The 13,832-nt window shown below is 61.4% G+C and overlaps 8 protein-coding genes across 8 annotated transcripts; 5 read left to right on the top strand and 3 right to left on the bottom strand.

The window, feature by feature from the left end:
• Nucleotides 1–710: 710 nt before the first annotated feature.
• On the top strand, nt 711–1,536 carry SARC_00119 (hypothetical protein; the record flags this gene model as incomplete). The annotated part of the gene is made up of 2 exons (XM_014306289.1): nt 711–1,318; nt 1,383–1,536. 2 exons carry the CDS (start codon nt 711–713, stop codon nt 1,534–1,536), a joined length of 762 nt encoding a protein of 253 aa, XP_014161764.1.
• Nucleotides 1,537–1,724: 188 nt separating this feature from the next.
• Nucleotides 1,725–2,216, top strand: SARC_00118 (hypothetical protein; the record flags this gene model as incomplete). Its single annotated transcript, XM_014306288.1, has 1 exon — nt 1,725–2,216. The coding sequence occupies one exon, from the start codon at nt 1,725–1,727 to the stop codon at nt 2,214–2,216; it is 492 nt and encodes a 163-aa protein (XP_014161763.1).
• Nucleotides 2,217–2,229: 13 nt separating this feature from the next.
• SARC_00117 (hypothetical protein) lies at nt 2,230–2,634 on the bottom strand (the record flags this gene model as incomplete). The annotated part of the gene is made up of 1 exon (XM_014306287.1): nt 2,230–2,634. The coding sequence occupies one exon, from the start codon at nt 2,632–2,634 to the stop codon at nt 2,230–2,232; it is 405 nt and encodes a 134-aa protein (XP_014161762.1).
• Nucleotides 2,635–2,734: 100 nt separating this feature from the next.
• On the top strand, nt 2,735–3,475 carry SARC_00116 (hypothetical protein; the record flags this gene model as incomplete). Its single annotated transcript, XM_014306286.1, has 1 exon — nt 2,735–3,475. One exon carries the CDS (start codon nt 2,735–2,737, stop codon nt 3,473–3,475), a length of 741 nt encoding a protein of 246 aa, XP_014161761.1.
• Nucleotides 3,476–3,529: 54 nt separating this feature from the next.
• On the top strand, nt 3,530–4,474 carry SARC_00115 (hypothetical protein; the record flags this gene model as incomplete). The annotated part of the gene is made up of 1 exon (XM_014306285.1): nt 3,530–4,474. One exon carries the CDS (start codon nt 3,530–3,532, stop codon nt 4,472–4,474), a length of 945 nt encoding a protein of 314 aa, XP_014161760.1.
• A 34-nt stretch (nt 4,475–4,508) lies between these two features.
• SARC_00114 (hypothetical protein) lies at nt 4,509–5,153 on the bottom strand (the record flags this gene model as incomplete). The annotated part of the gene is made up of 1 exon (XM_014306284.1): nt 4,509–5,153. One exon carries the CDS (start codon nt 5,151–5,153, stop codon nt 4,509–4,511), a length of 645 nt encoding a protein of 214 aa, XP_014161759.1.
• A 164-nt stretch (nt 5,154–5,317) lies between these two features.
• SARC_00113 (hypothetical protein) lies at nt 5,318–8,569 on the top strand (the record flags this gene model as incomplete). Its single annotated transcript, XM_014306283.1, has 1 exon — nt 5,318–8,569. The coding sequence occupies one exon, from the start codon at nt 5,318–5,320 to the stop codon at nt 8,567–8,569; it is 3,252 nt and encodes a 1,083-aa protein (XP_014161758.1).
• Nucleotides 8,570–8,801: 232 nt separating this feature from the next.
• SARC_00112 (hypothetical protein) lies at nt 8,802–12,977 on the bottom strand (the record flags this gene model as incomplete). Its single annotated transcript, XM_014306282.1, has 1 exon — nt 8,802–12,977. The coding sequence occupies one exon, from the start codon at nt 12,975–12,977 to the stop codon at nt 8,802–8,804; it is 4,176 nt and encodes a 1,391-aa protein (XP_014161757.1).
• Nucleotides 12,978–13,832: the final 855 nt, after the last annotated feature.

Here is a 13,832-nt window from a genome sequence, read left to right as displayed (position 1 = left end):
GAAGGGTGAGGAAGGAATGGGTGCGGTGGTTGGCGCCTGCGGCGGGAGCTTGTACGCCGACGGGCACTGCGCGCTGAGCTCCCAGAGCTGCCGCGTCTCGAGGTGGTAGCCGCCCGAGGTGCCCGCGGGCCCCCGGGCACCCGGTTCTGGCGACAGGTTCAGCAGATGGTGCTGGTTGTCGGTCAGCTCAATGTCCAGCATGCCGCCGGCCAGCACCGTCGCGCTCTTGATGTCGACGAGCGGCAGCGCGTTGCCGGAGGACACGATCTCGCCCGTGGCCGGCCGGTAGTACAGCGCATGTGGCGACTCGGTCTCGTGGACGGGCGCAATGTGCAGTGCCCCCTCGCATACGGAGGCGATGTCGCGGCCGCTGGCGTTGAGCACGATGCTGTGGCTGTGCTGCTGCTCGACACAGGTCTTGGGGCCTATGGCGATAGCGCAGGTCCCCTGCCCCGCTGCGCCGGCGCGCGTGCCCAGCGCGAGGGCAAAGTCGCCCTGCTCCACGGCGCCCGCGCCCGTGCCTATGGCGATGGCCTCCCGCCCCTGTCGGGCGCCCCCGGCCCCGGTGCCTATGGAAATGTTGCTCGAGTCTTTGACGAGTCCCATGGTGATTCTTGTTTTTTTTTGTGTGTGTGGTGGTCTGTACGAGTATGTGTGCGCAGCGCATTTCATTTTTTTTTATTCTGCATTCATGAAACTATAAAAAAAAAATGGGGAATCTAGACAAGGTGAAGCACGGCCTGTGTGGCGACCCGAACTGCCCGATGAACCGCGTGGGGACCAGGAAGCCGTTCTACATCCGGCAAGAGACCCTTGTGCAGTGCATCGAGCTGCTGCTGCTCACCGAGGAGACCGCGGGGATCGTGACGACGTCCGGCGTGCCGGGAGACGGCAACGGGCCCCACGAGGTCTGGGTGGAGCCGACAAACTATGGCACCATGGGCGAGGTCCACATGCCCCGGTATGAGAAGCTGGTCTTCCACACGCACCCGCAGACCACAAAGGCCGCGATGCCGTACGGGTGGTTCTCGGGCACGGACTTTCTGTACACGTTGCAGGCAACGATCACGGACGGGCTCAAGTACCATGTGCTCATCGCCCCGGTGGGCATGTTTTTACTCAGCGTAGACCGACAGTTTGTGGACTTTGTGATGCAGGTGTCACCCGAGCGGCGCAGCAAGATTGAACGGTTCATCATCAAGACCTTCAAGGCCTTTGAGCCACTCAGAGCAAACACCCTGGTGGCTGACACCGACCCCGAGTCGCCGAGGTTTGCGTTCTACCGGGCCGCAAACGCAATTGTCAAGGACATTCACGGGTACGAGGGGAAAATGTTCCACATGCATTACTACACCTATAGAGATCTGCTGCCACTGGACTAGTCTCTGGTCCGCGGCGCGCGGCGCACAGGACTTTTCTCAATGGCGCCCGTCTAACGGGAGGGTCGGGGCTCCGCGGGTAGTAGAAGAACACCTCGGAGCCGGCAAGCGACGGGCAGAACGAGACAATTGGACGGGGGGCGGGGCCAGCCCCTGAAACACACGCGCGCGCGATGGTGCAAGAACCTACGGGCGAGCACAAAGTACACTTGTCCATTTTATATTTTATTTATTTATTCTGCAGACCATTATCCAAAGCTTGATTTTCGGTTTGCTGGTTCACGACACGTTATCCGACCCGTGAAACACATTTGGCGCATTATATGTGAGAAACAAAAAGCCGCCATGGGTATATTCAAGAAACTCAAGAAGGCCCTGACGCCCGGGAAACAGTCCAAGGACAAATACACGGATAGTAGCAGCGACGATGCCGTCCGCCGCCAGTCCCGCCAGTCCCGGCGCCGGCAGTCGTCCATATACACAGTGGACTACAATGACTTGCCGGACGAGCAAGGCAACCGCACTCGCCCGTCGCGCCGCCAGTCGCCGTCCACACCTGTACCACAGTACCCGACCGCCACCCGATCCACGACAAACTTTGAGCACCTCTACAGGTACGGGTCCCCGTACACCTCCCGGCGATTCGATCGCACCACGTCCAGCAAGCCCACGAACCCCCACCTCGTAGCCCGGGTCCGACCGTCCGACATCCGCCTGCGTGAGACGCCCCGCCTAATCCTGACCACCCTCAGCGACTCTCTGGATGCCCCGGTATCCAGTGGCCACCTCGACATGGGCATGTTTAGGAACCGGTCCACGCAGAGTGTGCTCTGGTAGATCATGTCGAGACCTAAACAACCTCGGCGCTCGAGAGCGAGACCAGGTCCTCGATGTGCGCGCCCTCGTCGCGGCAGAGCGCGTCCAGGGTACCCTGCGTGTACCCGACCAGCAGCACGTGGAAGCGGGCGAGGGGTGCATCGGCGGCGTGCACGCTCTGGGCCAGTGACGCGTGGGACGAGACGATGTCGGGGCTGACAACGACGAGGACAAACTTGCGCTGCGAGATGCCCGAGTGCATTGTAAACACGTCGCTGAGGACACCCCAGTCCACGGCACCGGGTCCGTCTGCACGCCCGCCGCGGACAAAGACGTAGTGGTGCGACTTGCAGGCGGCGATGGCCTCCACGCCGCTGAGGCGCTCCCGCGTGAAGGTCTTGATGTGGAACGGCTCGGGGGTAGTGGTAGTTGCGACCATGTTGTCTGTTGCTCCTCTCTGTAGTTGTGAACTGACAATAATAAAAACACGGTACTTATACGATTTTTTAATATTTTTATTTCCAAGATAACAAAACACCATGGCGTCGACCCTGGCGACCTTTACGCTCACCATCAATGGTCAGGCCCTGGATCTTAGTGCTGACAAGACCATGTTTGAGACAACCACGCGGACGGGGGCGACCCTCGTGGCGTCCAAGTTTGTGTTCGAGGGCGATCCGGCGACTGCCAGTGGAACGGCCTGTGAGTTCAATGTGCGCATGCTGGCCACAACTGCCGCAACCCCCGTGGTGACCTACCTTATGAAGCGTGTCGAAAACCGCATCGTGCCAGAGATAGATACTCCCACAACACAGGGGATCCTGCTCACCCTCAAGGGCGTTGTGGTTGCAAACAACACGACGGCCACCACGGCCACGGCCACGGCCACCGGGATTGGGATCACCGGCACCACGGACGTGCTGGGGCTGGACCCGCTGACGGCGGAGCTGGTCGTGGACGCAGAGGCCACGCCCATCACCCAGGTCGTGCTGACGTTTGACTCGGCCACGGGCCCGTTCGCCTGCGTGCAGGCGCCCGTGGCACCGGTCGCAGGCGCAGCCGCGCCAGCCGCGGGTGCAGCCGCGGGTGCAGTGCCAGCCGCTGGGGCCACCGAAACGGGGGCAGAGGAGGTCAGCGCCCTGGACAAGGAGTACGGCCCCCTGAGGCTGCAGACGTGGCTCTTTATAGGCGGCGGGGTGACCCTGTTCCTGTTTTTCATCATCATTGTTGTTGCAGTGGCCATGCGGAAGCCAAAGGCCAACCCGATGATGTTTTACTAGGCAAAGACAAAATTTGGTTTAAGAGGCCCGGGGCTATGCACAAACAACGGCAACATGTACAAGAAAATCGGCGACGTGCGCAACGCGCCTGAGCCAGTCCGCAACGACGAGCGCCGAAACGCCATGTACGATATGCAGGACAACCAGCGACAGCACACGCAGGAGGGGCAGTACCAGTACCACAATGTACAACAGCAAAAGGTCCACCATGACATGACGGGGGGGAGTGCCGCACCGTACGCGCCCAACGACACGCTCTTCCAGGACACGGGCGACTACTCGGAGTTTGAAAAGTACCTGCCCAAGGAGCTGCGGGGCGGCAAGATTGTGCGGATGACCGAGGCTGAGCGCACCCAGTACGGCGTCAACGACCGCACGACGCCCATGGCCGCCGGCGACCGGCGCGTCAACGGGGGCGTCTCCATCCGGGCGCTGGACATGACCGCCGACCCAAGCACCACAGTACCGTATACTTCGCAACCAAGCACCACACACCATCCTTCGCGACCAAATACCAACAAGTACCCCACGCCCGACGGCGGCCAGCATCCCAACACGTACTCGGGCCCGTCGTACTCGAACCCCCAGTACTCGACCTCTCAAGGGGGCCTCAACTACGCGACACAGGACCCGTCCACGCTGACCAATACGCCCCAGATCGCAACCAACGGCCCCTTCCTGATGCTGGAGACCCATGAACAGCTGGCCGCGGTGCTGAGCTCCCACAAGGTGGTGGTTGTGACACACACGATGGACGGCTGCAGCGCCTGTGCGACCTTCTTGCCCGGTCTTGAGCAGGTGGCCCTTACACAGACCGAGCGGTACGGCGACAATGTGCGATTCGCACTGGTCAACGCAAAATACCAGGACCTCAACCAGGACATTGTGGCGTTCCCGACAACCCGCATCTATCTATCCGGCAACGTGCTGCGCGAGTACAAGGGTGCTGGTTACGCAAAGAAAATATCAAAGGTGGTGTCTGATGCAGTGTACGTGTAGTTTTTAAATGTATTATTTTTATTGTTTTTTTTATTTACATAGAGGCGTACTGCAGCTTTGCGTGTGTCACCCCGTACCAGCAATCGCGAGTGTCCACATTCTCTCCGAGGTCCGGCACCTCCACGGGCGACTCGACCTTTGAGTCCGCCACCTCCACTGGCAGCGGGATGGCTTCCACTGGAATGACCAGCGGCCCGTCATAGCAGGAGATGCGGATCTCTGGGACCCCCTGCTTCAGCGACCCCTCGTGCAGCTCGTGGAACGTCTCGTAGACCGTCGAGAGGCGGCGCCCCACCGTGGGCGGGATCCGAAACTTTCGCGAGACCGGCCGGATGCGCCGCTCGTGCAGCGCCTTGACACGCTTGCGGAACTGGACCTGCAGCGGGTCGTAGGCCAGCTTGCGGGCTACAATCACCGGGCCCCCAAACTGCGGGAACGTGCGGTTCGGCGGCAGCTCGGCCGTGTTCGACGCGACCACAAACTCCCACTTGTCGGGCTCGGTTGGCACCACAGACGTTGCCGTCATCTCCGGAGGGCAGTCGTCCATAAACTCGCGGCAGTCAATGTACGTGGGCCTGGTCTTTAGCAGGTTCTGCAGCAGCTCCGTGGACATCCGGTTGGTGCTGAGCAGCAGGCGCCCACACGAGCCAAAGACCGAGAACTTGGTGAGGTTGGCCATGTCGAGACTGATGTGTTCTGTAGATGTGCACATGAGTTGTGAGCGTTTTTGCTTGTGCGCGCCCCTTTTATACTTTTTTATTTTGTCACGCGTGGTAAAATAAAAAATTGAATACCGAAACTCCACCTGTGCCTGAGTGTGGTTGTACTCGAAAATAAAACAGAATGGAGATTCTCAAGAGCTATCTGCACACGCGGTCCGTCTACGAGGTCCACCTGAGCTCGTTTGACCTGTTTGTGTCGGAGGGTCTGCGGAACGTCATTGAGACCGAGACCCGCAACGTCATTCGCGCCGACAACAAGAACTGCGACTTTGCATTTACGAACATTGTCGTCGAGCGCCCGACCATTGTCGACGACAACCGCAAGATCCACTACCTGACACCCCGCGAGGCCAAGATGCGCGACATCTCCTATGACGGCACCGTGTACGTGGACATACGCATACAGACCAGTCGCGACAACGTCGGCCAGGTCTGCCGCTACCCGTTCATGAAACTGCCCATCATGGTCGGCTCCAAGCTGTGCAACACGCGCTACGCCACGCTGCCCACCGTGTCCGAGACCGACCTCAAGGGCTACTTTATCATCCGGGGCAAGGAGCGCGTGCTCGTGTCGCAGGAGCGCATGGCCTACAACGTCCCTCTGTGCCTGCTCAAGCACGGCGCGGTGACCGTGGAGATGCGCAGCATGTCCAGTGCTACGTCGCACAGCGCCCTTAACAAGATGCTGCTGTGCGTCAAGGACTTTAGCCTCAGTGCGACCTACGTTGTCCCGTGTGTCAACCAGACCATTGACATGTACCAGCTCCTGGGCATGCTGGACATTGGCGTCGACGAGTTCTGGGCCCACGTTGATCGGCCCGTGGACCAGAAGAACCGCGTGCTGCTGGAGCGCTTCGTCCGCGGGTACACGCTGCACCTCGAGGCCGGCGCGCCGCACCCGACCTGCACCAAGGGCGCAAGGACCAACATTGAGATCAAGCGCGTGGTCGAGGAGGAGCTGTTCCCGCACCTCGGGCAGTACATCAAGCGGGGCGACTGCGTGATCGCGGTGCTGGACATGTTCAACCGCGGGTTCAAGACCCTGATCGGCGCGCGGCCGCCCGACTCCCGGGATCATTATGCGAACAAACGAATAGAAGTTTCGGGCACGCTGCTCAAGAGCCTGTTCAAGATCTCGTTCAAGCGCTTCGCGCGCAACATTGCGACCTCCAGCAACGCAAACATCTCGCTCGCCAACATCCTTAGTCGGTACAACAACCTGACCAAGTGCATCCAGTACAGCTTCAGCACCGGCAACTGGTGCGCGATCCGCTCGACGTACGTGCGGGCGGGCGTCTCGCAGATCTTGGGTCGCATAAGCTACACGAGCGCCCTGAGCTACATGAAGCGCGTCGTGCAGCCGTGCAGCAAGGAGCTCAAGAACTCGGACGTGCGCAGCGTGCACTTCTCGGGAAACTTTTTCATTGACCACTGCGAGACGCCCGAGGGCGCCACCGTCGGCCTCGTCAAGAACTTTGCGCTGACCACCGAGGTGACGGAGGAGCAGAACTTTACGCACGTCCTGATGACGCTGCGGCGGCTGGTGGACGGCCTCGGCACCGAGCGCACCGCCCCGGGCGCGATAGAGGCCGGGACCACCGTCGTGACGCTCAACAACCGGCCCGTGTTTGCGCTCGACGACTCCCCGGACGCCTTCCTGGCGGTCTTTCGCGATTGGCGCACCCGCAAGCTCGTCCACCCACACACGTCCGTGCACATGGACGGCCGACGGACCATCAGCGTCCTGTGCGACGAGGGGCGCATGATCCGCCCGCTGGTTGACATTGGCGCCCGCCAGCGGCTCAAGGACATTATGGACCGGGACAGGCCCAGAGTGGTCTGGGAAAAAACCGACGACCTGTTTGACGAGCTCGTGGCCGAGGGCGTCATCGTGTACCGGACCGTGTGTGAACTCGAGAACGAGGTCGTCGCCATGGTGGCGAACGATATCACCGATGCGACGCGGTACATGGAGATACACCCCGCCGCGTTGCTCGGGGTCATGAGCTCAATTGTGCCGTTCGTGGAGACCAACCAGTCGCCGCGCGTCACCTACTACTCCAACATGGGCAAGCAGGCCATCTCGTGGCTGTACGACAGCCTCGAGGACGCGTGCGAGACCACCACGCACTACCTGGTCAATGGCCAGGTCCCCATCGTGGACAGCGACGTTTCCAGTGCGTTGTACCTGGACCGCATGGTCTCGGGCAACAACGCGATGGTAGCGGTGGCACCGTACATGGGGTTCAACCAGGAGGATGCCATCATCATCTCCAAGTCCGCTATTGACAAGGGGATGTTCTACGCATACACGATGCGCACAATTGCAGCTGACGACATCTCGCTCGCCCAGGAGAAGAGCGTGACCATCGGGGTGCCCCCAGAGACCTACCGCAAGAAGCACCTGGACTTTAGCGCGCTGGACCCGGACACGGGCATAGTGCGGATCGGGACCAGGCTGCAGGTCGACACGGTGCTCGTGGGCCGCTACGCGCGGGTCGGGGATGTGATCACAGACAAGTCGGTGGCCTTCACGACCAAGGACCGGTTCCCCGTCGTGCACGACACGATCACGTTCAAGACGCGCAAGGGCAACAGCTGTGTCAAGGTTATCATCCGTGAGCTGCGCGTTCCGGAGGTCGGCGATAAGTTCTGCTCGCGATCGGCGCAGAAGAGCACCATCGGGCTGATTGTGTCGCACGAGGACATGCCCTTTACGGCGGACGGTGTGATCCCCGACCTCATCCTCAACCCGTGCGCGCTGCCGTCGCGCATGACGCTGAGCCAGATCCTCGAGGGCGCGCACAGCATTGCGGCGCTGACAGCGGGGATCAGCCGCGTGAACAAGACGGCCTGGAACGGGACCGAGAACTATGTGGAGAGTGCAAAGGAGGAGCTGGTGGCCGCCGGGTACAGTTCCGAGGGGACGTGCATCATGTACGACGGGACGACGGGGCAGAAGATTGAGACCCCGATATTCATGGCGCCGACCTTCTACCACCGACTCAAGCACCTGGTGGCGGACAAGATCTACAGCCGGTCGGTGGGGTCGGTCAAGGCCATTACGCGCCAGCCGCTGAGCGGGCGGTCGAGCAACGGCGCGCTCCGCTTGGGGGAAATGGAACTGAGTTGCTTGTCAGCGCACGGGGCGTCGTCAATGCTAGTGGACAAGGCGCTCGAGTGCAGCGACAAGTACTCGATGGTGATCTGCTCAGTGTGCGGCAACATAGTCAACTCGCAACGGGACAGCTGTGCGATTTGCGATACCTCGCAGACAGTCCGGATAGTCATCCCGTACGTGTTCAAGCTGCTGATGCACAACCTGGCGGCGCTGGGTGTGACCACGAAGATTTTCCCGAAGATCCGGGCGTGATAGTACATGGTAAAAAAAAATAGAATATTGTATAGGAGATATGTAAATAAAACTTATTATACGAAAATTGTATATAGAACATTGTACATACAAAATTGTATATAGAATATTGTATAGGAGATATGTAAATAAAACGTATTCCCCTCAGCGTAACTACGTAGAGTCGCAGCCCGCTCGGATCGCCCCACAGACAAAACCCTAAAAACCCGCGCGCACCAAGGGCGGGGGCGCCTTAATCTTCGTAGGATAACCTATATTCCAAATCATCGATGCGCGCCCGCTGCAGCTGCGACTCGTACTCCAGCTCGTCGATCCGCCTCTCCTGCAGCTGACACTGCAGTACTAGCAGCGAAATGATGCTGTTCCATTTAATGTCGTGCGCCTTGCCGTCCAGGTCATCGTACACGAGCTCGGGGGCGAGCGCCTGCACTTCGTCGGCCATCATGCCAAAGTGCGTTTCCTCCTTTTCGACTGGCACCGGGGGGACATGGGTTGACGCCTGCTCCTCAAGGTACGCCTCGTACGCGCCCTTGTCGTCGTCGTCCGTCTCATCGTGCTCTGCCGCCCAATCTGCAAAGCTTACCGCCGCCGGCTGCTCCGAGTCCACAAGGTACTTGTTCTTGTTCTTGTAGTTAAACTGGTAGACGGGGAGGTTCTCGAGCGCTAGAATAAACGAGTTGTCGATCGGCACAATGTTTTCCTTGGTTTCCGAGTTGGACGTGGAGTACGAAATCTCCTTGGTGGCGGGGTTGTAGGTCAGCGTGTGTGGGCCCGCGGCGTTGCGGATGCTGGAGACGAAGAACGAGTCTGTTTGTGTGGTGTTTAGAATATTCGCGTCTGCGTCCGTGTCGTTGGCATGCAGAACCGTTGTGCGCGCATGCTGATCATACACTCCCGCACGCATCCCGATTGCAATGCATCCTGCCCCCTGGCGTTCGAAGCCACTGTAGCCCCCCAGTGCAATAGAGAAGTCACCCTGATCAACTGCTGCGGCGCGGCTTCCTATGGATACGCACTGGGTACCCTGATTGTTCTCTCCAGCGAAGTAACCAACTCCAACTGATTCAGGACCCTGAGATCGTCGTCCGGCCTCTATCCCGACAGCAACACAGTAAATACCCTGTTCATCCGCACCACAGGCCGATCCAACAGATACTGACCAAGTACCCTGGTTTACAGTCCCGGCGTTCTCTCCTATTGCAATACACGCCCCACCCTGATTGGTGTTCCCCGCCAAAGGACCGATGGCTACGGCGCTCTTACCCTGTGCGGTCTCCGCAGCATCTTGTCCAATCGCTACACTACCAGTACCGGCTACCCAGGGTTTATAAGTTCCAGATGACTGGTCCGTTGTACCAGCATTCCAACCAATTGCCACCGAACCAGTCCCCTGATTTGTTGCGCCGGCGCCCGGTCCCATTGCAACAGAGGATGAACCCTGTCCTGATGTACCAGCGTTTTTGCCAATGGCCACCGAGTCCACACCCTGGTCCATGGCCCCCGAGCCGCAGCCAATGGCTACCTTGTCCGCCCCACGCACCCAGTCTGTTCCGTCCCATCGCAGGTAGTCGGACACACACCCGCCATCGGTAATGGGGGCTTCAGCTTCGCCGTACACAATCTCCTTGAGTACAGGATCGTAGTACAGCACGTTCGGTGTGGCATCCGCATTTCGGATGGGGTCCACGTACAGTCCCGCCTCGGGCGCGTTGAGCGGAGCCCCGCTGGCATTGATAACGATACTGCCGGCCGTCTGATTCAGATCGCCGGCCGAGTTGCCGATAGCTACCGCGTTGGCACCTTGACTGGTCCTTCCGGCGCCCATACCGACGGCCACAGATGAGGCTCCCTGGTCTTTGTTGCCAGCACCATAACCGACGGCTACAGATGAGGCTCCTTGCTTAGACTGTCCGGCCTGGCCGCCCACGGCAACTGCAGAATCGCCTTGTGTGTCCTGTCCGGCATATGCACCCACCGCAGTGGCGAGATCGCCCTGGGCCGTCATGGCGACACTGCGCCCCACGCCAACTGAATCAGCACCCTGACTGGTAGTACATGCGCGGTTGCCAATGGCGACGCTGTAGTCGCCCTGTGCAGATGCTGCGGCGTCCTCGCCGATGGCTACCGCGTATCCGCCTTGGTCTGTGTTGCCAGCCAAGTAGCCTATTCCTATACTTCCATATTCCTGGTTCGTGTGGCCCGCCCGCTGTCCAATCGCAATGCCGTTGATGGCCTGGTTTTCCATCCCGGCTTCGTGGCCGACGGCTATGGCATACCTTTTCTGTGTGTTGTGGCCAGCGCTGGTCCCGATGGCTATGCTCTCGTCACCCTGGCCCGTGGCCCCGGCGTCCTGTCCGACGGCCACGGCGCCATCGCCCTGGTTTGCGGCCCCAGCCCCACACGCGAGCGCCACCCTGGAGCCGCCCGACACCCACGCGGTGCCGTTCCAGCGCAGGTAGTCCGACACACAGGTCCCAGATTCAACGTCTGGACCACTGTCGCCATACACAATCTCCTTGAGGTCGGGGTCGTAGTACAGCGTGTTTGCCGTCGCACCGGCATTGCGGATGGGGTCCACGTACAGCCCTCTCCCCGGTGCGTTGAGCGGGACCCCGCTCGCGTTGACAACGATACTCCTTGCTGCCTGGTTCGTCTGTCCGGCCGCGCTGCCGATCGCCACTGCGTTGTAGCCCTGGTTCGTCTTACCGGCACCCATGCCCAGCGCGACCCCACCAGACCCCTGGCCAGCGGCGCCCGCGTCCTGTCCGACGGCTACGGCACCATCGCCCTGGCCCATAGCGCCAGCGCCGCACGCGAGCGCCACCCTGCTTCCGCCCGCCACCCAGCTTGTGCCGTTCCAGCGCAAGTAGTCTGACACACACGTCCCGCTCCCGATATCTGGGCCCCGGTTGCCATACACAATCTCCTTGAGCACAGGGTTGTAGTACAGTACACTGGTCCCGGTGTTGTCGTACCGCACAGGGTCCATGTACAGTCCTTTCGAGGCAGCGTTCAGAGCCTTGCCGCTCGCATTGATAATGATGCTTCCCGCAGCCTGGTCTGAGGCGCCCGCGAGGCCTCCGATGGCCACCGAGTCCGCCCCCTGCGACTTTGCCCCAGCTCCTGCACCCAGTGCCACGGCGTTCATCCCTTGCAACATCCGACCGGCCTCCCGGCCCAGCGCAACGGCGCTGTACCCCTGGGTGGTCTGCCCGGCCTCCCGGCCCAGCGCCACGGCCCCGGACCCCTGCGCGGTCGCCCCGGCGCTCTGTCCGACGGCCACGGCGCTTCCACCTTGGTTGGAGCCGCCCGCTCCGCAGGCTATGGCCACACTGGAGCCGCCCGCTACCCACGCAGTGCCGTCCCACCTCAAGTAGTCCGATACGCAGGTCCCAAACTCCACGTCGGGGCCGCTTTCCGGTAACGTGATAGTGGCACCGTACACGATCTCCTTTGTAGTCGCGTCATAGTAGAGCGTGTTTTGGGTGGCTCCGGTCGCGCGAATCGGCGACACGTAGAACCCCTGATCGGGTGCGTTCAGCGGGGCGCCACTGGCGTTGACAACGATACTCCTCGCGGCCTGGCTCGTCTCGCCGGCGGCGGTGCCGATAGCCACCGCATTGGCCCCCTGGTCGGTCTTACCGGCATCCCGTCCAATAGCCACGGCGGAGCCGCCCTGCTGCGACTGGCCGGCCGAGCTGCCAATAGCGACAGCGGAGCCGCCCTGCTGCGACTGGCCCGCGAACGCGCCCACAGCCGTCGCGAGGTCGCCCTGCGTCGTCTCGGCCGCACCTCGGCCCAGCGCAACGGCGCTCTGGCCCTGGTTCGTGCGCCCGGCGACGGTGCCAACGGCCACACTGTAGATGCCCTGCATCGAGGCGGCGGCGTTGTCGCCGATGGCTATGCCGTACTCGCCCTGGTTCATGTTGCCCGCCGAGCTGCCCATGCCAATGCCACCGTAGCCCTGTCTGGTATAGCCGGCCCGCCGACCAAGCGCAATGCCGCCGGTGGCCTGGGTCACCATGCCGGCCTCGCGCCCGAGCGCAATGGCGTAAGTGCCCTGTGTGTTGCTGCCGGCACTGGTGCCGATTGCGATCCCGTCCGAGCCCTGGGCCGTGTATGCGGCGCTAGACCCAATGGCAACGCCCTCCGTACCTTGGTTCGCATACGCGGACTGCCGCCCAATTGCCACGGCGCCGTCGCCCTGGCTGTCGTGCGCGGCACTGTACCCCAGGGCCGCGGCCTGGATACCCTGGTTTGCATTGCCCGCGCTGTTTCCAATGGCAACGGCATGCTTGTGCTGGTCCGTCTCACCAGCCGTGCTGCCGAGGGCGGTTGCCTCGAGCCCCTGGTTGCTGGTCCCGGCCAGGCGCCCCAGGCGAACACTGTAGTCTCCGATTCGCCACATGAAAGCATCCTCGCCAGAAGCACGTTGTGGCCAATTTGTGCAGCTCCAAGTGCTCGACTAGGGCCGGGGTGTCATGAAATCGCTCAGTACAGGTGCCCCACTCGCAGGCCAGTTCGTCCAGCCCAGCAGACGGCCCAGCAGGCAGCCCGTCATCCGGGCGGTCAGAGCCCAAGCCAGAGTCCATGCCGTCGGCCTGGTCAGCACCTAGGTCAGAGCCCAAGTCAGGGAGGCCACCAGCAGTCCCAGCAGGCAGCAGCCCAGCAGGCAGCACACCAGGAGACGTGCCAGGGCCAGCACCCGGGTCAGAGCCAGAAGATCTAGAGGAGCCAGAAGAGTTAGAGGAGCCAGAGAGGCCACCAGCAGTCCCAGCAGGCAGCAGCCCAGCAGGCAGCAGCCCAGCAGGCAGCAGTCTAGCAGGCAGCACACCAGGAGGCGTGCCAGGGCCAGCACCCGGGTCAGAGCCACTCATCGCATCAGACAGCAGCCCAGCAGGCGGCACACCAGCAGGCGGCCCAGCCCCAGTCAGACGGGCGGATTTTGCCATGGGGGGCGAACGGGCGTCGGACGAGCGTTTCATGATTAAAAATACTTTCAGCAACTACGTTAGTGTGGAAATGAGTTGAAAATAAAATTGTAACACATATATATGTATATATTAATTTTGTTTTCCAGCTCCGTGAGTCAGCTAGCTTCCTAGAGCGAGCTGGAGGCGCCCCTAGCCCCCGGGTCGTGCTCGCCGTCGCGCTCGGCGCCGGCGGCGCCGACATGGGGGAGGGCCACTTGTCGTGGGGCGCCGGCGCCGGCTCGCTGGGGCGGCGCCGTGGCGAGCGGGGCCGTGGCGAGCGGCCGTGGCAA

The sequence above is a fragment of the Sphaeroforma arctica genome (assembly GCF_001186125.1).
Source record: "Sphaeroforma arctica JP610 unplaced genomic scaffold supercont1.2, whole genome shotgun sequence".
Lineage (NCBI taxonomy): Eukaryota > Ichthyosporea > Ichthyophonida > Sphaeroforma > Sphaeroforma arctica.
This window is presented reverse-complemented; position numbering and strand designations above follow the sequence as displayed.